At 50.8% G+C, this 23470-nt stretch overlaps 1 protein-coding gene across 6 annotated transcripts in view; it reads right to left on the bottom strand.

The window, feature by feature from the left end:
- INPP5A (inositol polyphosphate-5-phosphatase A) overlaps positions 1 to 23470 on the bottom strand; it is a 207006-nt gene that overhangs the window by 62962 nt on the left and 120574 nt on the right. For all 6 annotated transcript variants that reach the window (XR_010318037.1, XM_064269128.1, XM_064269129.1 and 3 more), the window contains 2 exons: positions 14911 to 14974; positions 8617 to 8720 (listed from right to left, as the gene is read on the bottom strand). Coding sequence is in view for 5 of the 6 variants with exons in the window: in XM_064269128.1 (XP_064125198.1) it covers positions 8617 to 8720; positions 14911 to 14974 (168 nt within the window). In the remaining variant the exon portion in view is untranslated. The remainder of the gene's footprint in view (positions 1 to 8616; positions 8721 to 14910; positions 14975 to 23470) is intronic.

Below are 23470 nucleotides of genomic sequence, written 5' to 3' on the forward strand. Positions count from 1 at the left end.
ATAAAAGGTGAGCAGTGTCAGTGAGCTGTAAGACTTCAGGCAGGCTAAAATATTTGTGCCTAGAGGGCACGAAGAAAGGGGGCAGAGGAAAACGATGAAGAAATCATGGCAGAAAACTTGCCCGATCTGGCAAAATCTATATAAATCCACAGATCCAAAAGCTTTCAATAAGCCCCAAGTACAAGAAACATGAATAAAATAAGACCAAGGCACAACATAATCGAATTTCTCAAAACCAGTGACGAAGAGAAAAAAAGATCTGTTACACACAGAGAGATCAAAAAGACAGAGACTTCTCATCAGAAACAGTGGAGTGGACCAATGTCTGAAGAGTACTGAAAAGACAAAAAGAAACACCTGTCAACCCAGAATTCTACACCCAATGTGGTCGTTGAGGTTGTGTGTCAACTTGGCTGGGACATGATCCTCAGTGGTTTGGCAGTTGTATGACAACATCATCAGTTCCATGATAAAATCTGATATGTGATCGCCTCCATGATGGGATCTGCTGTGAGTAGCCAATCAGTTGAAAGGGAGCTTCCTTGGGGGTGTGGCCTGGATCCAATATAGGTGGACTTTCTGGCAAAGCTTGCTGGCTTTTGCTCATTCTGAATCCTGCAGCTGGCTCCTGTTCCTCTGACCTCCAGTTCTTGGGACTTGAGCTAGCACCTTACCTGCCATCTTGTCTGCTGATCTTGGGATGTGTCAGTCTTTGCAGCCTGTGAGCAAGAGCCCTGCCATCTGACCTGCTGATCTTGGGTTTGCCAGCCCCTGTGGCTCCGTGAATCAAGAGAAGCCTCCAGCCTGATTCAAAGACTTGGGACGGCCCAGCCTCGACAACCACGTGAGCCATTTCCTTGATATAAATCTCCCTCTATATATACTTACACGCTTTACTGGTTTTGCTTCACTAGAGAATCCAGCCTAAGACACCCAGAAAAAATACCTTTCATAAAATGAACGCTGAATATTTTTCAGACATTAAAAAAACTGAAAAAAATCACCAGCAGACCCACACTAGAAGTAGTATTAAATGAGGCCCTTCAGGTGGAGATAAAATGATGCCAGGTGGAAACAAGAATCCACACAGAGGAATGATGAGTACCAGTGAGGATAACTGCACAGGAGTTCAAAGTCAGACGCTGATGGAAAACGTCCCCTGCCTGAAACATGGAGTCTAGGCAATTCAGTGTTGGTACTTTCTTTATTTTATACAAATAACTCAATGGCCCCTACCATGCCCCTCAGCTTTTCACTTCCCCTCCATAACCAAACATCATAAGGGGTATCCAAATGTCTTCAAGGGCAGTTTGGTTTCTACTGTCCATGGTGCTCTCCTCAACGGACAATTCTTTTTCATCTTACTCAATCTCTCAGCAACTTTGACACAGTCCACGACTCCCTTCTGCTGAAACGCTTTTCTTCCTACCTCACTTGTCAGCCTGTCTCTGTCTTTAGCTCCCCACTTCCCCAACTCTGGAGGCTGGGGTTCCTCAGGCCAGGCCCTCTTCTCCTCCTGCACCTCTTCTACACATGGTATCACTTCTGGAAGTAAATGCAAACCTTACTGATACCTATCCACCTAGCCAGTCCTCTCCCTCAGCACACTGACCTGCCGCACAGCCTCAGGGCATCTGTGGTATCCTAGCGAGTGTCATTGTCAATCCTTGGGATCTATGTCTTCTTCCCTCTGGTAGCTTTCGAGTTTTCTCCTTATCATCGTCATGCTAAAGTCTCACGACAATGAGATTGCACTGTACTCAAAATGTATTTAGTCTGAGAACTCGTAATGGATTTCTGGGGGAAAAGAAAAACCCCTTATTATCTCTTTCAGTATTGCTCCCATTGTTTCTACAGTTTCTTCTGGATGAAAACTAGAGCCTCGCAATAGGGCATGCATCTCTCTTTTCACTGGCTCTTTTTGCATATCAAAACAACCAAACAAACCAAAATATTGACTATGTTTTAGATGGATTACTTAATAATTTTCTAATTCGCTTTAGAATCTGTTATTTATTTTCTGTTATTTTTAATTGCTCCTTCTATAAGTTCTTTCTCACATTCCCCCGCTCTTGTTCTTCTGTTAAACACAAGTTAGCAGATTATTAACACAGCTTATTTCTGACTGAGTTTAATAACATTTTGTTTTTAATAAGTGTTATCCTTCTATTTATCTCTTTGGGCATCTTAAATATACTTTTAAAAAAGCCTTTGTCAGGCTGTTTCATAAATTTTTTTATGTGTGTGCAGTGAATTCACGTTCTGGAGAATTTTCATTTTTAGATTTTCACAGTATGCAGTCTCCTGCTGAGTACAAGTCCCCACCTTTCTCTCTAGAACTTAATATAACTGTCAATACAGTTTTACTTTCATTAAAAAAGGAAGGCATTTGTGAATTTCTGCACCAAAAATTACCGTCTCCTCAATTATCTGAAGTTAATTAAGATGTAAATATGTGTGTCTGCAGTCTGAATATATATGTATAAATGTGCGTATCTTGTATTTTTAGATTTTTTAATTTTCCACAGTAATGGATCATTATTTTCAACATGAACAATTAATAGAATGAATAAATAAAACAGTAGATAATGTTTCTTGTATAATATAGAATTTTAGTTTTTTTATTCTAATTAGATTTAAGATTTTTAACTAAATTGAAAATGAATGTCAGAAAATTTAACAGTATAACATTATTATAACCAAATATTTTAATCAGATATTTGTATTTGCATTTTACGCTCCTTTGGAGATAAGTTCACCATTACGATTATGAATTCACATGTAGGCTACATTCCCAAATGATTATATAGCATGAAAAATGATGCTACAACTCATGAAATTCTATTTTCATAGTATACGGCTATACCCAGGGCCCTGGTGGTGCAGAGGTTAAGAGTTCAGCTGCTAACCAAGAGGTCAGCAGTTTGAATCCACCAACTCCTCGGACACCCTATGGGACAGTTCTACTCTGTCCTATAGGGTCACTATGAGTTGGCATGAACTCAGTGGCAATGGGTTTGGTTTGTTTGGCTTATGGCTGTATCTGGAGTCCCTGGGTAGTACCAATGGTTAACGTGCTCAGCTGCTGAAAGGTTGGAGGTTCGGGTCCACCCAGAGGCACCTTGAAAGAAAGTCCTGGCAATCTAATTCCTTAAAATCAGCCACTGAGAACCCTGTGGAGCCCAGTTCTACTCTGACACACACAGGGTCACCATGAGTTGGAGCTGACTTGGCAGCAATGTTTGGTTTGGTTTTATGTCTTTATCTACTGATCTCAGATTCTTCTCCTCAAGATGGAAGTGAGGTATGATCCGGTCCATGGGATCAGGCTGACGTATGCCTGCCTTTCCTGGTCACGGTCCTAGGCAAGCAGCACCCTCACTTCACTAGGGGGGAAGTTAGGGCCCCAGACATTAAGCAGCCCAAGACCATAGTTCTTGGAGAAAGAACCAGAAGTAGAACCCATCTCCCTAGTTCCTAGACTCAAGTTCCCCTCTGACCCCTCGGCTTTCTCAGTCCACACCCCTAGCCCTCAGGAAAGGCCCTCAGGGAACGTAATGTAAACCAGGGCTGGGTGGGGCCCCAAAGTCATTGGGAGGTTACTCGGTGATGTAGCTTGCGCGTACCCAACACGCGCACACCACACACACTATCCCCTTGAGCACGACCAGGACCGCCATCACAGACTTACTCTCCTGCTGGGGCCCACAGAAGTTTCTAGATGTAGGCAAACAGCAGAGGGCGCCGCCTATCCTGCTCGCTGCCTGGGTGCACAGGGAAGCAGAGTGTGAGTATGGGGGGATCTCCTCAAATGTTGGACTGACCCCGCCCCACAGTCTGTTCTCACTCTCTCTGGCTGCTGGCCTCTCTAACCCTTCATTTTTAGCTCCTGCAGGCTGCAAACAGTGGCCAGGAAGGGCTCCTGCTGCCTGCCTGCACATCCGGAGGGGCCATCTCCACAGATGACCGATGCCGCGCCTGCGGTGGGGAGGCGCTCATCCCCAACACGAGGAAGTCCCCCAGAGCCCTGTTAATAGGATTCCTTTAGCCTGCAGATGGATTGCGAATACAGGCAGTTTCATCTACTAAAAGATGACATAAATCACACCTGAGAAAAGAGAGGCTGGGAAGGTTATCACCACACAGCCTTCCCTGTGAAAGACCTGCCTCGGAGCATTAGTGAAATTAATCCATCTTTCATAAGAGCTTAGAGCGGTACCGTGATCTATGGTAACAACCAATTTCTCACTACGGGCAAGAGGAAAAAAATGACTCAGCCTGATCGACTACACAAATCTGCTTTTTAAAAACGGCCTCCCATTATCTGGAGTGCCGCTCCTGGAGGCCTCATCGGGATGCACGCCGAGCCAAGCGCACCCATAAATCAGCAAAGGGAGTTTTGTTAGTTTTATATGCAGTGGGCTGTAATTATTTGGAATTGCATTATGCCTCCATCATTGTAATTACATTTAGATTATCCGTAAGTGATGGTAATAAAGAAAGAGAAATCAGTCTTAAACCAACTCCCTCCCCTAAAATGTGTTCCAGTAAAGCTGAAAGGTCCACATAAAGGCACTGAAGGTGGAGAGGCAAGACTGAGGTGCTGTGGGCACGACCCTGCTCAGAGGCATCCCCAGACAACGCCCCAGCACCATGGGGACCCCTGCTCCAAGGCATCTCCGGACAATGCCCCAGCACTGCCGGGACAGCAATCTTACCTTCTGGTGAGGTTACAGGTGCACCATGAGCAGTCTGTGAAATTTCGTACTTTAAAAATACTGTATTATTGCTAGAACATTAAAATTTTATAAAGGAAAATTTTTCTTCTGTTACTTTTCCAGTACCAAAGGACACAGGTCACAGAACGCACTTCCAGACACATAAGCAGGTTGGTTTTCATGCTCTGCAGACCAAAGGGAGTGGGTACAAGACAAGTGCCTTAGCCTCATAACAGGACACTGTCCACGGCTAAGGAAATCACCATTATCCATGAGGCAGCAAAAGGTCCCTGGACATTGGTGCGTGGTCTCATCTCGGGTCAGTCACCAACAGTTGCAAACAGTGCTGACTGGCTGACAACCATGGTAGCACACCGTGGCCATCTGCTTCCTGTGAGGTCACTCCACCTATGGACCTGACACTGTGGTCATGCTAGACCAGTAGAGGTGACCCTTTGTACTCTGCCTCTCCATGGAAACACAATGGGGGCCCGCTGGCACCACCAGGGGACAGGGCCTATTGGCTCTCCAGACCCCCGCCTGGGGCATCCATCCTCCCTGAGGGATATGCAGGGGGGTGGGAATGCCAGAGCACAGGCCCCCAACCCTGCTCTAGCCCACCATGCGCCAACCTCAGCCCAGTGCCCCTCAGGCCAGTGGTGTGAGCTGAGCAGACCCAGCCACGCCATGGTGAGCCAGCTAGGGGCCAGGAGGAGAGGGCTGGGGCATCAGGGGCTGGGGATGGGAGGCAGGAGGATAGAGGATAAGGAGTCAGGGGGTAAGGGGCAGGAAGCTAGGGACTGGGGGGCAAGGGTGTAGGGTGCCGGGTGGCTGAGGACCAGGGAGGCCCTCCTGGGAGGACCAGGCAGCAAGCACTGGGGATATCAGGCCCAAAAGGCATGCCTTAAGCCTAGGGAAGGCCCAGGCAGGGAAGGACAGATAGCTTCCCTGGCCCTGCCCACCTGCAGTCCAGCCCCACTGGCATTACAGGTCTTGCAAACCCCAAGAGTGGATCATTTCCTACCTGGCCTCACCTTGCCCTGGTTCCCACCCCCTAGGACTGACCAGGCTGTGGCCAGTCAGCAATGGTCCCAAAAGCCCTGTCCAGCCCCCCAGGTACCTGCTGTGTCCAGCCTGAGGCCTCCCTAGGCTCCTGGACCTTACTGAACCTGATCCTCACTGAGCCCCCTCCTCACTGAGCTCCCCCATCGCTGAGGCCCCTCCTCACTGAGACCCCCCTCACTAAGGCCCCTCCTACTGAGGCCCCCCTCACTGAGGACCCTCTTCACTGAGATCCTCAGAGACCCCCTTGGAAACCCCCTCACTGAGCCCCCTCCTCACTGAGCTCCCCCATCACTGAGCCCCCTCCTCACTGAGCACCCCCTCACTGAGCTCCCTCCTCACTGAGCCCCCCCCACTGAGCCCCCTCCTCACTGAGCACCCCCTCACTGAGCCCCCTCCTCACTGAGCCCCCCCACTGAGCCCCCTCCTCACTGAGCACCCCCTCACTGAGCCCCCTCCTCACTGAGCACCCCCTCACTGAGCCCCCTCCTCACTGAGCCCCCCCCACTGAGCCCCCTCCTCACTGAGCACCCCCTCACTGAGCCCCCTCCTCACTGAGACTCCCCTGTCTTCCCTGGCTGGCCCTCATGGACACCATTCTGCTGTACCCCCTGGCTCACTGTCCCCTCCAGAGCAGACAACACAAGTCACATGACTGGATGCCGGGCAGAGGAAAGAAGAAAGGAGTGCCATTTAACACATACAGAGTAGTGGACAGTGCATGTCTGGAGAAGGCAAAGGAGCACCACAGTGGTGTGCTGAGGAGCCCAGGTGCAGCCCAAAGGACAGCTGTCTCTGTCCCCGGCTCCATAGGCCACCTAGGATGACAGGTCCCTGGTCCACACAGCCCCAGGGGCCTGAACAGCACAGGGTGGGTGGAAGGCGGAGGACTGCCAGGGCCTGGGACAGCACCATGGGCGCCATGGAGCCTGCTGAGGAGAAGCTTCCAAAATATCAGAGCCTTTCCTCCAGACCACGTCAGGGTTCTGACCCCAAGTAGCTCCTCATACTCTTTGGTGGAGCACTTAAGAAGAGGTCCGGAGCCCACTGCATTCATGACTTCTCCTCCCAGTCACACATCTTCACGTAGAAGACATCTCTGTGATTGGTCTCTGGTCTCCTCAGGTGTGAGGCAGCGGTTATCACTGACTCCTCACAGTCTCCACTGGGGTCAGCCACAGACATGGCCTGTCTGGACTGGGACGGAGACCAGGTGGCTTGGTGGTAACTGGTGTCTGGAACCAACTCTCCCACGGAAACGCAGCACTGAGCAGCTCTGATGAGGATACAGTGCAAACGTGGGAACCACCTCATGTCATATAGGCACCCTCAGCGACAGTGCTATGGTCCCACCTCACTCCACACAAGTGGCCTCTGTGATGGCACTGTGGCAACCACCTCAGGACACACAGACAGCCTTGGTGACGGTGTTGTGGGAATCACCTCAGGACATAAAGGCAGCCTTGGTGGCAGTGTTGTGGGAATCACCTCAGGACACATGGGCAGCCTCGGCGACGTACTTTAGGAACCACCGTGGGGCACACAGATGGTCTTAATGACAGCATTGTGGGAACCATTTCACAAATGGCCTGGGTGATGGTATTGTAGAAACCACCTCAGGACACAAAGGCAGCCTTGCCAACACCACTGTGCACAAGGAAGGTGAACACAGGTCTGAGGGGCCTCCCGCCACGCCCCATATACTCTCATGGGCTTGGAGCAGGGGAGAGAGCTGGCAAAGCACAAGGCATGGGACCGAGCAGCAGAGCCTGGCCCGGCCAAGGATGGGGGCCAGCTGCTGACACCTGTCCTTGGCTCAGGGGACAACGGATGAGGAGGCTGAGCTCTGAGGTGGCAGGAGCACCATCCTTCACGGAGCTGCCACAGTCCATTCACTGGAGGCTCGGGTCATAAAGCAAGTTAATAAAGTTGTGGCCTTGCTGGAAATCAGCTCAAAACACAGGCACGTCTGGCCTCTCTGCAGTGCAGCCCTCGGAAGATCGGTGGAGCCATCTTTCTTGTGGCTGAGCAGACAGAAGCCTCGGACGCGCTCTCCTCTTCACAGAGCAGGGCAAATCTGCACTTCCTCAATGTCACCGCTTGAGAACCTAATGATTTCACAGGTGACTAAGGGCCAGGTGACAAACTGTGGGTTGACATGTTAAACACAGAGGAGGAGGGGACTCCAAAAACGCTTGTTACAATTTTTACCGAAACATACAGAATCCAAAGCTCTGTGCACAGTGTGAGAGCTGTGTGAAGCAACACACACACACACACACACACACACACACACCCCGCACTACATAAAAATGCACCAGAAACCAAAAGGAACTCTATCAACATCTTACGACTGTGCTTGGGCTATGGGACTGTAAATAACGTCCCTCATTCCTACATCTCTGAAGCACCTGCCAGTGTGGCTGTGCTGCCTCCACGGGCCTGTCTCAGGTTACACCTGTGAGAGGGCAGCAGAGCCCCCCGTGCTCTGGGCAGAAGAAGGGCCCTATGGGGGGCCCAGTCCCTCGTCCACTCTGAGCACAAGTGGACCAGGCCCATGCCCAGGCCGGCAGTGCACTGGAGGGGGCCTTTACATCTTCTGGGGAAGGCTCCTTAGCCTGAAAAACGATGACTGGAAAACGTATGGACTGACGTAATGCAAAATGTACTTATCTATGACAGCCCCCATCAACCTACAGGAAGACTAAGAACCTCCCAGAAAGACCACACACTGGAGGTGAGACAGCCAGGGTGTGGGCACTTAGCAGTGATGTGATGTAACTGCTCAGAGAGCCAGCAGTCGTGGGGAGGCCCAGGCGGGGTGCCATGCACCTACCTCAGGGAAGTACTCCTGCGGAAACTTCTCCTTCTCCAGCATGGGCGTGCTCTCCAGCGTGTCTGAGTAGATCTCTTTGCCAGTAACTTTTTTATACTTTTTAGCTGGGTGAAGAGGGGAAAGAACATGTCAACAGCCCTATCACCACCCCTGTCCTGCAGCCGAGTGCTGACAGCTGCCCTGCGAGGCCCCGACTCCCTGCCTGCCTGCCGTGCAGCCCAGTAGGGACTGGACAGGCCACCAGTGTCAGCCTAGCCAGGGGAGCAGCTGCAAGGAGCTCCCTGCAGGCTGGTGCTCCCAGGGACACCGTGGCTCATAAATCCCCATCTTGGCGACCCAGAGCGTGACACTCCACTTCATTACCCAGCAGAGCGCTGGCCTGAGATTTACAAGGGTTAATTGGCATCCCCCCTACAGCCGCAAATGTATTTAAGTGGGCTGCGGAATTACCATTCCCTCACACCCTGATATGAATTTATTTGATAACATCCATCTCTCTTGCACCAGCAGCCTCACTCGTGTTCCGGGAGAGGCATTTTCATGGAACTGGAGGGATGGGAAAGGGACCACAGTGGTATATGGACCTGCTTCCCATACGGGCCCAATCACCGCCCTGGAACCCTCCAACCCTGCCTTGAGTGGCTGCGGCGCTCGGCACCCAGTGAGACCCTTGCTGGGTGGACACTACAGCGGGTGGGGCCTGTGTCTCAACCATCTCTGACATCCAGGACTGGGAGTGCTTCCTTGTACAGGTGGGCACCCATGCCCCAGTGGACACTCCGTAAATGGCACAAAGGGTGACTGCTTGGGCTCCAGCTGGGCCTGCTTGAGCAACGGCTGTGGCCTCTCTGGGCAGTGCCTGGGCAGCACATGGGGCTCTGTGGCCCACACAGGAGCCCGACCCCAAGAACAGGAGAGCGACTACCCTGCTCTTCCCACCACAGCCTGACAGAACGCACTGGCACCAGGGGCGCTGGCTCTGGGTCACATTACTGGGTGTTAAAGGCATCCTTGGGGGGCCGGCTTTGGCACAAGCAGTGAGTTATAACATCTGTTTCTGTGGCAGAACATGTTCTGTGTTTCATACAAGTGGCATGCATGTGGTTTCTGGGTGGCTGACCTCCATGCTGTGGTAGGTTTGGAGGAGAAAAAGCAAAGGACTCCCCACCCCCTACACCCCAGATCTGTGATCTGGACGCAGACTGAAGGTGCCAGCCCCAGGTGTCTGGGCCACGCTGGCGGGAGGCAGCATGGACATTTCAGCGGTTTAGGGATCATGGAGACCATCCTAAAATCCAGAACCATGAACTTGCTGGACCTAAACCCCCTCTGACCACCTACATCCAAGAACAGACCACTGAGGTGCCCATGTGTGGCGCTCCAAGGCAGGTCCTGGGCTGTCACCTCACCTCTGCCTCTGAGGGCTGTCTTGTGATCTTTCTCACTGAGGGAGCGTGGAGGGGTCCTGGGGTTGGGGAGCACATGCTAAGGCAGGCCTAAGTGGGATGTGATCAAACAAGGGACCACCATGGCTCTGAGTCTGCTCAAGGCCCGCCCATTTGCAGCTGGTCGTCAAATAGAAGTGCCTTCCGTCAGGAGAAGCACTTATTGTAACCACCCATCCATCTCTGCACAGGAGCGGCATTGATCAAGGATCAGTCCTGTGCAGCTGCCGTCATACAGGAGGTGGGGGTGGGGAGTGCAGAAACAAACCCATCTCCATGTCATGGGCATCACACAGCACCCTCTTTAATGAGACAGATGGACAACCTGCAACCTGGACACAAAACTGGAGAGGAGGATTATGAAAACCAGGAGCGGGGGATGACTAGGGGGAATACTGGTTGACCCTCACCCGCAATCTGAAGCCAGCCTGCAGTGTTCGGCTCCCCATTGCCAACATCTGGCTCATCTACCCTGCATCAACAATATCCTACTGTTGCTGAGGTATTTCACAGTGTCCATTAGCTCCCGTTGATTGCTGGGGCTGTTCAGGTCGACCACACCCTGGCTGATTTCCTTCTGCCTGCTGGAGCCGTCAATTACTAATAAGTGGTGCCGAAGTCTCCAATTGGTATTTGTAGATTTGTCTCTTTCTCCTTGAAGTTATACCAGTTTTTTTGCCACATATTTTGATTCTCTGTTAAGAATATATACATTAAAGATTGTTGTCTTCTTAGAGAACTGACCCTTTTAACATTATGCAATGCCCTTCTTTATCCCTAACAATTTTCCTTGCTCTGAAGTCTTCCTTGCCTGAAATTAATACAGCTACTCCAGCTTTCTTCTCATTAGTGTTAGCATGGTACAGTTTTCTCCGTGCTTTTACTTTTAACCTATCGGCATCTTTACATTTAAAGTGGGTTTATTACAGACAACATATAATCGGGGTCTTGTTTCCCTCCCGCCCCCCACTCACTCTGACAGTCTTTGTCTTCTAATTGCTGTATTTAGACTATTAACATTTAAAGATGTTAGTGGGATTAATCTCTACCATAATTGTAATGATATTCTATTCATTGCTCTAATTTTTTGTTTCTGCTTCCTCTGGTTTTAATTGAGCATTTTACTTGATTCTGTTTTCTGTCCTCTCTTAGCTTATCAATTATACATCTTTAAAAAAAAAATTTAGTGGTTGTCCTGGAGTGTGCAATATACATTTACAACTAATCTGAGTCCATCTCAAATAACATGACACCAATTCACAGGGAACGCAGGTGTCTTAAGAGTGTTCCCAGTTCCTCCCTTCTGTCCCTTATAACATTGCCGTCTTTCACTTCATTTTTCCACAGCTGCAATTACCTAAACACTGTTGTTGTTAGACCAGTCAAGGATAAGAAAAATAAAATGTTTTATTTTATGGTCATCTCAACTGCTCTTTCATTACGTAGATCTGAGTTTCTGACCTAAATCATTTTCCTTCTCTCTGAAGAACTTCTTTTAACATTCTTGCAAGACAGGTCTACTGATGACAAATTCCTTTAATTTTTCGTTGTCTAAGAAGGTCTTAATTTCACCTGCGCTTCTGAAGGAGAATTTCACTGAATACAGAATTATAGGTTATTGGTTCCACCCCCCACCCCACACTATAAATATTTCATTCCACTCTCTTTTTGCTTACGTAGTTTTTAGACAGAAGTCTGATGTAATTCTTTTCCTCGTTCCTCTATAGGTAAGGTGTTTTTTTCCTTCGGCTTCTTTCAAGATTTTCTCTTTATCTTTGATTTTCTGCAGTTTAAATATGGCATGCTCAGATGTAGTTTTGTTTTTTTTTTTTTTTGGCAGGGGAGTACTTATACTGCTTGGTGTTTTCTGAACTTCCTGAATCTGTGATTTTTGTGTCTGTCATTAATTTTAGAAAATTCTCAGCCATTATTACTTCAAATATTTCTTCTGTTCCTTTATCTCTTCTCCTTCTGGCATTTCATTTACACGTATGTTACATGTTTTGTAATTGTCTCACAGTTCTTCGATATTCTGTTCCATTTATTTATTTGTTTCTCACTCTTTTTTCTCTTTACATTTCAGTCGAGGAAGCTTCTGTTGATACACCTTCAAGCTCACAGACTCTTCCCGTGGCTGGGTCTAGTCTGCTGCTTAGTCCATCAATAGCTTCTTCATTCATGTTAGTGTTTTTTATTTCTAGCATTGCCTTTTGATTCTTTGAGTTTCTATCTCTCTGCTTCACATTACCAACCTGTTCTTGCATGCTGTCTACTTTTGCCATTAGAGCCCTTTACATATTAATCGTAGATATTCTAAATTCTTGGTCTGGTAATTCCAAACTCTGTGTCACATCTGATTCTGATGCTTGTTTTGTGTTTTCAGATTTTTTTCTTGTCTTTTAGTTTTTTGTTGAAAGCTAGACATGATGTACTGAGTAATAGAAACTGAGGTAAACAGTGTGAAGTTGTAGGTTAATGTGGCTAGGAGTTGGGTTGTATTTAATGTCTCTTGTACCTGAAGGTGCCAGAGGCTTCAAATTCCTCCAGTATTCTCATTTTTGTCTCTCCTGTTGTATCTGGGCTTTCCTGAGAACTCCTCCTTAGATTACAGCCCTTTCAGCTGTAATCCCGTTACTATACTGGAGCCCTCTTGGCGTGGAGGTAATGTGTAGGGTAGGGAAGTATTCTACGAGTCTATGATTAGGTCTCAGTCTCTTAGTGAGCCTGTGTCCCTGGACTGTGACCATCAAAAGTGCTTCTCAGCCATTTTCGCCCACCCTTTAGGTGAGAAAGGACTGCTAGATGGGCTGGAGTTGGGTATTTCCCTTCTCCCACACCAGTTAGGCTTCAGTAAAAACAGTTTTCCTTGGGGCGGGCTGTTGTTAGGTGAACAGTACACTATTTCAAAATGATTACTTTTCTCCCTTCCCCTGCATGAGGGGATTTTTCTTCAACTGACTTCACTGTACAAACCTGGTGGAACTCCTAGAGGTAAAATACAAGTGCAGGGGCTGAGGCTCAGGAATTTTTCTCTCTTAAGCTGGTCCACACTCAGTCTCTAGCAATTACTCAGTTATCTGTTAAGTGCTTCTAGCCAACACTGGGTCCAGTAAAGGTTTCTGCAATTGTCTGTATCTGCCTGTATCACCAGTTTTCAGGGTGGCAGTTTGCCTCGTGTCCTCAATTCTCTAGAGAATTTAAGAAGAGTCACTGATTTTCAGTTTGTTCAGCTTTTTTTCTCACTGTGAGGGTGGGAGTGATGACTTCCAAGCTCTTTACGTATCAGACTGGAAACCGGAAGTCCCTCTCAATCCTTTTTCTCTGTATCTCTTGGTACTCCTTGTATTTCTAACTAGAGATTTTTTTTTTTTAATTCAGGTTATTACCTTTTAAAAGTGTGTTCAAATTCAAATTCTGAGTTGCTTTTGCTATACCGCCACTCAAGGCAGAGTGTGCAGGGACAAGCACAGAACACCAAGCAGGTGGAGGCCAACGCCCACTCACCTTGAGACCTTACCACGTCTTGCACCTACACCATGGGGCTGGCAACACGCCACACTGGGCCTCTGTACACACATACTGAGTGAACAGAAGTGCTCAGTAAATGCTCAATCTTCATTACTATCCTTGTCATTGTCAACATTTACAACATGGAGGCTCCCAGGGGACATTTCACTTGAGTCGAAGGCCCCACACATCTAACCTATGTGTTTAAATAAGCAGTGGGCTAGCCAGGTACCTTATAATCAAATAGGACTGGTAACAAAATATGTATGTAAACAGTTCCTCTAAAAGAAAGAAAGCACCCACTGGATGCAATGCATGCTTGGGCTTGATGCATGGTTTATCAGAGGCACAGTCCCTGTTCTGCTCCCAGCTCCCTCTGGGATGTGCTGTGTCTCAAAGCCCCCCTCTGCTCACTCTCACTCCGCTGGTAGAGGACACAACATGTTAATTAATGTCTGGTGTCTATTAAAGTCGTGGGGAGAGCGGCCTCTAACCTTCTGTCTCCCGCCAAGTCCTCATGGAAAGAGCCAATGCTGGCATTTAAATGTACCTGGAGGGTCGTTAGACGACAGAGTAGGTGAAAAATAATTTTGCTGGCTAGAATCCTGCTCTCAATATTGATGAAATTGCTACTCAAGCAATTTAGAGAAGACCCTGTTTTTCAATTTCTTAAGAGGCAATCTGTCTCCCGAGAGAACAAAAATAATGAATCTGAACAAATTGACATAATTAGTTGCTCTTCACAGTTATTACAACTTTAGTGACATTTCAAATTAATGTGATCTGGCTCAACAGTTTAAATGGAGCTCAGGAGTCCTTACATATAACATGGAAAGATAACATCAAGTGGCAGGGAAGTGCGCAAAAATCTCATTAGACTGAACAGCGCACAGGCTGAAGTTCCTCATGTCTGGGCAACAAACGATCTTGGGGAACAGGATGAAAGAAGTGCAGCGGGTTTGTGTCACTAGGGATGGCACCACTGCCACACGCCTGCACTTGCATCCATTTTTTCTGTCTGAATTACGCAATCTTGCCATTCTGCTTCTTGTTTCTCCCACATCTGATAGGGACAAAGACACAGGCCCCATTATAAGGAACAGCCAAGTCCTCTGCTTAGTGTCACGTGAGAGGGGGTGGCAGGGCGAGGCCAGCAAGTGGGCACACAGGGTGCTGGGCCCGTGTTGGCCAGAGTAGAGACCATACCCATTCTCCCAGGGCGCTGGGGAGAACAGACTGGAAGAAACCAGACCACTGCGGGGGCCGGGGGGGGGCGGGGGACGGACAGTGTCCACCAAGACAGGAAACCCAGGAGAGAGCAGAAGACAGAAGGGACTCTTACCTTTAAAGTCAAACTGGTGGATGTTTTTTAAAGATTCGTGAAGAAAATAAAAGCTTCCTAGTGCCTGCGGAACAAAAGAGAAGTCCAGTGAGAACCTGGTGCTGGGAAGCACTTTTAAAACAGAGTTTAACTAACAGCAAATTAATCACCGTCACTTAGGCACAAGATGCTGAATGCAGATAACCTAATAATACTCAAGCTTAAACACGTGAAACAAATAGTGAGGTCAGCATTTCCTTCAACGTTCCAAGTTTAGAACTGTCTATTTTGGGATGTACAGGCTGGTAGGGCGGCCTGTAAGCACTGGAGTGCTGGTAAACATCCCCACAGGTCCACACGGCTGTGACAGAGAGCAGGCACTATGACCTTGCTGCTCCCAGGGCTCCCCTGCACCACCCCTACTGCACACTGGGCCTGCCCAGCCCCTCCCTGCCTTGCCCAGCACCCCTGCCCTGCCTTGCCCAGCACCCCTGCCCTGCCCAGTACCCCTGCTCTCCCAGTACCCCCACCCTGCCCAGCACCCCTGCCCTGCCCAGTACCTCCAGGTGAGCAGCTCTGGCCAGGTGACATGACAGGGACCCGCCGTCTGGTGGGGGAAACGGAATCCCTCCACGAGAGAGCAAAGTCAGCAGCAAGGTGAATGGGCATGTGGGGGCTCTGCTCCCCTCCTGCCCAAGCTGCACTTCCCAGGCAGGTCTCAAGCAGATGGGGTCTCTGCACTCCTGGATGAGGCAGCTGCATGCACTTGACACCTGACCACCCCCCGCCCCGGCTCAGTCCTCTGCCCTACACCTTCTCAGTCCGAAGGCTGCACACCAGTCCAGGACCAGTCCCAGGCCACAATGGAGGCTGAGGTGGGGCCCTGGCAGCTGAGTGGGACCAGGACCTGAGACTGCGCTCGGAGCCCTGCTGCCCACATGAGCATGTCTAGGAGGCTCCACCTGGGTGCAGGCAAGACTACAGAGCAAACCGCTGACCACGCACTACCAGACGTGGGGCACCACTGCCACGTGTGTTCCCCTTCATGGGCGTCTAGCTCCTGCAGCTACACCGTCTGCACAGCAGACACCTGGGATGTTGGGACACCGGGACACGGGCGGCCGGCATGACCACACCATCTCCAGGACCTAAGAAATCAGGCATGGAACTGAGCCTCAGCAGCGGGCTTTCACAGCTACTCCATAAACATCAGCCCTTCAAAGAATATCCTGTGACTTGTTTCAGTAAAGAAAGCACTCTGAAAAGTTTAAGTAAATAAATGTCATGGCAAACGTTTAAGACATGACCTTGCTGAATGTGACAAAGCTAACATAACAATGTGAACTTTGCAATATATAAAATGAATATAAACTGCCACTGCAGGCACGGAAACTAATTCATAGTCAGATAATCCATAATTAGGTCTAATGAATATTTAAAAAGTCATATTTCAACTCAACTTTTGCAGTGTTTAACCTGCCCCATTTACCGAGGAACATGGTGGAATCTGACAGGTGGTAGCCGGCCACACCCACGCCAAGTCCCGAGTGCCATCCCCCAACCACCACACGAGTCACATCACAGGATATCAGCTCCCTGCCTGCTTGACTAAAAACAATTAAAACACTTCCTACGTATTTATAAACCTGGTGGTCCAGAGAGCCTGCTAGTTTCCATTAGTGGAGCACCGTCACCGGTTACTCATCTCAGCCAGAGGTGAGCCAGAGGCAAATCCTCCTGGGGCACAGCCTTGCTCCAAATTCCAAGGAGTGGGCCAGGCAGGCACCGGAGCCAGAGCTGCAGCGGCTTCACAGGCAGATTTGAACCCCCACTTTTTTTTTTTTAACATGAAGACCACAGGGCACTGACCTGGCACAGCCATGTCTGGAAAACGGTGCACCTGAACCCCCGGCCACCACCACAAGACAGCAGGCAATCTGTGTCCATGGATGTGGCTGGATAATGCTGCTGGTCACTGGGTGGTTTGTGGCCCACAGGTGCCTAGTGAAGACAAAGTGTCTGAAATGCTGTTAACATGTGTCCTGGCCTTGACTTGTGGGAAGTAGCCACACTGTCCCAGCCTCGACTCGTGGGAAGTGGCCACGCTGTCCCAGCCTCGACTCGTGGGAAGTGGCCACACTGTCCCAGCCTCGACTCGTGGGAAGTGGCCACGTTGTCCCAGCCTCGGCTCGTGGGAAGTGGCCACACTGTCCCAGCCTCAACACATGGGAAGTGGCCACGCTGTCCCAGCCTCGGCTCGTGGGAAGTGGCCACGCTGTCCCAGCCTCGACTCGTGGGAAGTGGCCACACTGTCCCAGCCTCGACTCGTGGGAAGTGGCCACGTTGTCCCAGCCTCGGCTCGTGGGAAGTGGCCACACTGTCCCAGCCTCGACTCGTGGGAAGTGGCCACGCTGTCCCAGCCTCGACTCGTGGGAAGTGGCCACGCTGTCCCAGCCTCGACTCGTGGGAAGTGGCCACGTTGTCCCAGCCTCGGCTCGTGGGAAGTGGCCACACTGTCCCAGCCTCAACACATGGGAAGTGGCCACGCTGTCCCAGCCTCGGCTCGTGGGAAGTGGCCACGCTGTCCCAGCCTCGACTCGTGGGAAGTGGCCACACTGTCCCAGCCTCGACTCGTGGGAAGTGGCCACGTTGTCCCAGCCTCGGCTCGTGGGAAGTGGCCACACTGTCCCAGCCTCAACACATGGGAAGTGGCCACGCTGTCCCAGCCTCGACTCGTGGGAAGTGGCCACGCTGTCCCAGTCTCGGCTCGTGGGAAGTGGCCACGCTGTCCCAGCCTCGGCTCGTGGGAAGTGGCCACGCTGTCCCAGCCTCGGCTCGTGGGAAGTGGCCACGCTGTCCCAGCCTCGGCTCGTGGGAAGTGGCCACGCTGTCCCAGCCTCGGCTCGTGGGAAGTGGCCACGCTGTCCCAGCCTCGGCTCGTGGGAAGTGGCCACGTTGTCCCAGCCTCGGCTCGTGGGAAGTGGCCACGCTGTCCCAGCCTTGACACATGGGAAGCAGCCACGCTGTCCCAGCCTCGACTTGTGGGAAGTGGCCACGTGTCCCAACCTTGACTCATGGGAAGTGGCCATGTCATGCGTTAGCCTGATGTGGGAACTGATAACCCGACAGCAGCAACCCCACTTCCAAACCAGTGATGCTTCTGACCCATGTGGCCAGAGTGACAGCGTCACCGAAAACATGGCAATCACAAAGCACGTTTGCTGAACGGATCCTGCCTCCCTGCAGTGCTGCCCCAGTAGTCCAGGGCACGCGGCCAGAAGGAGCAGGTGCTGTCAGAGCCACCTCCCTCACTCTGTGACCCCCAACAAGCTGTGGCCAGAAACGCCTCATTTCCGAATTGGGAGTTACAGCCGAGGTTCTTATCACCGCGTGCAGGTTCCATGTGCTAATTCTCAATGTGGGGTCACTACAGCCTTCAATGTTGTCCTCAGCGGCATCCAGGCGACAAACTCAACAGGTACTTTTCATGAGTCTCAGCTTCTCGGCAGCACCAGGCACACCTGGCCTCTTCTCCTTCAAACACCTTTCTCTCCCAGGTTCACATATTGCATGTTCCTGGCTGTTGCCTCCTCCATCTGACAGTGGTCCAGTGGTCTCCCGGGTGCACAGGGAGCCCTTGCTCTCCGCCCCTTCTATGGGTGTGCACCCCTCCCAGCCCACCCACCAACAGCACACTCTCACACGGTGCCAGCTGCCCCTTGGCAGCAGCCTTCTGGGTCCCTGAGCTGTATAGTCTCCACCTGCCTGTCCTGTGGAAAGCTGGCCTGTCCTGTGGAAAGCCGGCCTCTCCTGCTGGAGCCAGGGTCCACCGCCTGGACTTGCATGCCACAGAAGGATCCAGTGTCCCCTGAATCCTGCAACTGTTGGAATCCAGTGACCGCTGGCTAAACAAAGGAAACAGGCTCACTGCAAGGAACAATGGCCAAGTAGTCCAGGACCCTGAGCTCTAGTCCAGAACCCAGAGTCCTGGTCCAGGACCCTGAATCCCAGTCTAGGACCTTGAGCCCTGATCTACAACCTGAGCCCTGGTCTAGGAACCCAGGTCTCAATCCAGGACCCCAAGTCCCAGTCCAAAACCCTGAGCCCTGGTCCAGGACCCCGAGCTCCGGTGCAGGGCCCCAAGTCCCAGTCCAGGACCCCAAGCTCCAGTTCAGGGCCCCAAGTCTCAGTCCAGGACCCTGAGCCTCAGTCCAGGACCCCGAGCCCCAGTCTAGGACCTCAGCTCCCAGTTCAGAACCTCAGTCCAAGACCCCAAGCCCCAATCCAGGACCCCAAGTCCCAGTTCAGGACCCTGAGCCCTGATCTAGGACCCCGAATTCCAGTCCAGGACCCCGTGCCCTGGTCTAGGACCCCAGCTTCCAGTTCAGAACCTCAGCCCAAGACCTTGAGCCCCAGTCCAGGACCCCAAACCCAAGTCTAGGATCCCGAGTTCCAGTCCAGGACCATGAGCCCGGGTCCAGGACCCCAGCTCCCAGTTCAGAACCTTAGTCTAGGACCCTGAGCCCCGGTTCAGGACCCCAAGTACACGGTTTCAAAGTGCAACTTAACACATTGCTTTCCAGGTGTTTTCAAAGATGTTAAACATAGTTGCAAAAAATAACACATTTTTGGGTAATAAGGGTAGCAACCCTATCACAAAGGTAAGCCCCCAAACTCCTTATTTTAAAACAACTTAATACATCAAGGCTAAATCAAAACAAAGGTAGTACCAGAGTCATTAGATTATGAACCATAATAGATGAAACAGAGCTCTCGTTTAAATTGACGCAGAGCCTCATTGATCTCTCCCTGGGTAATGAACTCACAGATGGTAAATCCAATTGGATGAGGCAGTGTCACTGCCCGCTTCATCCAGAGCCATCCAGAGAGCGGTGTGTGGCCACGGCCGCCCTCAACATGTCCCTGCCAGGGGTTCTGCTGTTGCCGGAGAATCCCTGTAACTCTCTCACGACGACAGCTGCTGTATTCACCACGTCCTGATGCCCCCATCTCAATCCTGGGCAAGCATGGAGCCCGGCATGAAAGGTCTGACCCATCACCACCAAGCCCCCCTTCCAGCCGGCCTGCCTGCACGAGAAACGCATGTGTAATTTCATTTGTCCCCATCCAGAAGCCAATGTCACAAGTTAATTAGATTGGTTGTCCATTGTATTCATCCACTTACAAAGTTAATGACATTCTGTCCCTGGATTACAGAGCATCTTACAAAGCGCATCCCATGGAAGCTGGCATGCTGTACACTGGGGCACTGAACCTGTCACAGCTCCCAGCTGAAGCATCCCCAATTACGTGGCCAGGGGACAGCAGGGCTCTGCTGCTAGTGCCGAGCACCGTCATCCTGACAGCGAGGGTAAACACAGCACAATAGCCTCTGAGTGTCCCGTGCTGGGCCACAATAAATCCCGCCAGATTAATAAACCTGCTACTATCTCACATTACCACAGTGACGAGGAGCTGCCATGTGCCCAGACAGCCTCCAGAGCGGCCAAAGGCCAGGTGTCCCGCAGGCATGCTCCCAGGTAGTGGGGGTGCAACAGGTGCACCCCAGGCTCTCCAGCCACAGCAGAGGCCAAAGCTGTTCTACACAGAATTCACCCGCCTGTGCCCTAACAGTCCATCCATCCGTCCACTCACCCACCTGTGCCCTAACAGTCCATCCATCCGTCCACTCACCTACCTGTGCCCTAACAGTCCATCCATCCGTCCACTCACCCACCTGTGCCCTAACAGTCCATCCATCCGTCCACTCACCTACCTGTGCCCTAACAGTCCATCCATCCGTCCACTCACCTACCTGTGCCCTAACAGTCCATCCATCCGTCCACTCACCCACCTGTGCCCTAACAGTCCATCCATCCGTCCACTCACCCACCTGTGCCCTAACAGTCCATCCATCCGTCCACTCACCTACCTGTGCCCTAACAGTCCATCCATCCGTCCACTCACCCACCTGTGCCCTAACAGTCCATCCATCCGTCCACTCACCTACCTGTGCCCTAACAGTCCATCCATCCGTCCACTCACCCACCTGTGCCCTAACAGTCCATCCATCTGTCCACTCACCCACCTGTGCCCTAACAGTCCATCCATCCGTCCACTCACCCACCTGTGCCCTAACAGTCCATCCATCCGTCCACTCACCCGCCTGTGCCCTAACAGTCCATCCATCCGTCCACTCACCTGCCTGTGATCTAACAGTCCATCCATCTGTCCACTCACCCGCCTGTGCCCTAACAGTCCATCCATCCGTCCACTCACCTGCCTGTGATCTAACAGCCCATCTGTCCGTCCACTCACCCTCCTGTGCCCTAACAGTCCATCCATCCATCTGCTCACCCACCTGTGCCCTAACAAAGAGTCCATCCATCCGTCCACTCATCCACCTGTGCCCTCTCTAACAGAGAGTCCACCCGTCCGTCCACGTGCCCTGCCCCAGACCCGTGAGACACAACCCAGAGTAGAAAAGCCACGGCCTCGGCAGCCCCAGGAGAGACACGGCAGCTCAGAGGGCAGGGCAGCGATGGAGACGCTGCAAAGGAAGGGTCATATTCTGAAGAGGAGGTGGCAACCACAGGCCTTCCTGACAGTTGGATGTCAGCCGGAGCAGGGGTGAAGGTAGGAAGGGACCAGGGTTTCTGCCTGGGCAGCAGGAACACGCGTGCCACCCTCACCTGCAAGCAGAAGGCTCTGAAGGAAGACATTTGCTTCAGACAAGCTGAGGTTGGATGGCTTTGCCGTCATGGGGAGGGGCCGAATGGCAGCTGGGCACATGGTCTGGGGTTCAGGACAGGCTGGGCTGCAAATGTATGTGGGGTGGTAGACCGTCTTCAAAGCCATGCAATGCTGAGCTCACTGAGGAGGGAGCCAGGAGGGGCTGACCAAGACCGGGGCTGTTATCTGGGAAGGTGGAGTGAGAGGGGCCGACAGAGACTGCCGGGGCGCCGCCAGGTGAGGACAGGGCCAGAAGCACATGGCGTCTTAGCAAGTGAGGACGAGGGAGTGGCCACGGGTGCCCAATGCTGCTGCCTGCCAAGGCCCCACGGATAAGGGACTGACCCCTGGATGTCACAGCAGCCATGTCCAAAAGGTGGTTCAGAAGAAACAGTGAGGTTAGAATTCACACCTATTTTCAGAGGTCACAGTGATTAAGAGCTACAGCTGTTCAGGTCGGCAGTTCAAATCCACAACCCACTCCTTGGAAACCCTATGGAGCAGTTCTACTCCGTTCTGTAGGGTCGCTATGAGTCGGAGCTGACCCGGCGGAAACAGTTTTATGTGGCAGCTATATGGACAGGGCCGTTTCTGCCCCTGAAACGTGAAGAAGACCACGAACATACCAGCCAGAATACAAGGGGTCAGAGGACGGCTGGACAAAATAGCAGAGAAAGAAAATAAAAAGCGGGCAGGAAGGCCTCAAACCTGCCCACCATTTCCCTGCCTCCTCAGTTGCACCCTGGATATAGATGGGCCCCCCCAAAGGGAAGGTCACAGTCATAACCATGCTCTCCAGACACTGCAGAACTTGCTTTTGGAGGAACAAATTACGAAAAAATAATTTTAAGATATGATCACACGTGCTCCTAGAGGCTCCTTTTCCATAACACATAAATTACTTGTTTTTACTGAATACACTACCAGGGACCTGGCTTTTCAACAGGAAAACCCTGATGGACTTCCTCCTGATTTAATAGATTCCACAAGCAGACACCAGACGACGAGTGGGAAAAGTCATCAGACCCCTCGGACTTGCTGTACCCGGGAGGATGGACGGCTGGGCAGAAACCACACCTGAGTGCCCACACCCTGCCCTAGTGAGGGTGAGAAAAGACACAGCCTGATCAAAAACAAATCTGGGGAGGAACTCTGAGTCTCCATCCAAGCACCCCAAATTACTCTTAAGCTTACAAAATCTATGAATTTCCCCCTCAAAATGAGACCATTTGCAACATGGACATGATACTTTCAATAATACATACTTCACAAATTGAAAATTTTCAATAATGAGCAAAAAAATCTTAAAATAACTAGTTTTAATTATGAAATTTATTAAGTTATATTTCCCATGTCTAAGTGATTACAAAAGAAATCAATACACTTTTATGTCCATTAAATTAAGTGGAGAATTTGCATCATAATTAAAACAGCTCTGACTCTTCTCTTTTGTCTTCTAAAAATCATTAGCTTTTCAATTACGATTTCATTCTTAAAAGTGTTCTGGAGAAAGCTTATGTGCATTACGGATACAGCATGATTAAAGTCAAATGCACTTTAAGAGATGGACAACACCAAACACAAGATGTATACAAAATACCTTTGCCCCTTAGGAAGGCTTGGGGCATATAAAACGCTACTAAAATGCTTTAATTGATTTTTAAATTTCAATTATATTGGGCAATTGCCATCTACTTCTGTTTCAAATAATGTAGCTCAGTTTCTCCTCCACAGAAATGCTAAAACAGCAATGTTCTCCTCCGGGCGCTCACTTACTCTAACGCTGAACGGGAGCCCGGCTCCTCAGGTGACACAGCTCTCCTTCCGTCCTCCACTTGTCTCGTCTTCC

Source organism: Loxodonta africana, chromosome 16 (genome assembly GCF_030014295.1).
Source record: "Loxodonta africana isolate mLoxAfr1 chromosome 16, mLoxAfr1.hap2, whole genome shotgun sequence".
Lineage (NCBI taxonomy): Eukaryota > Metazoa > Chordata > Mammalia > Proboscidea > Elephantidae > Loxodonta > Loxodonta africana.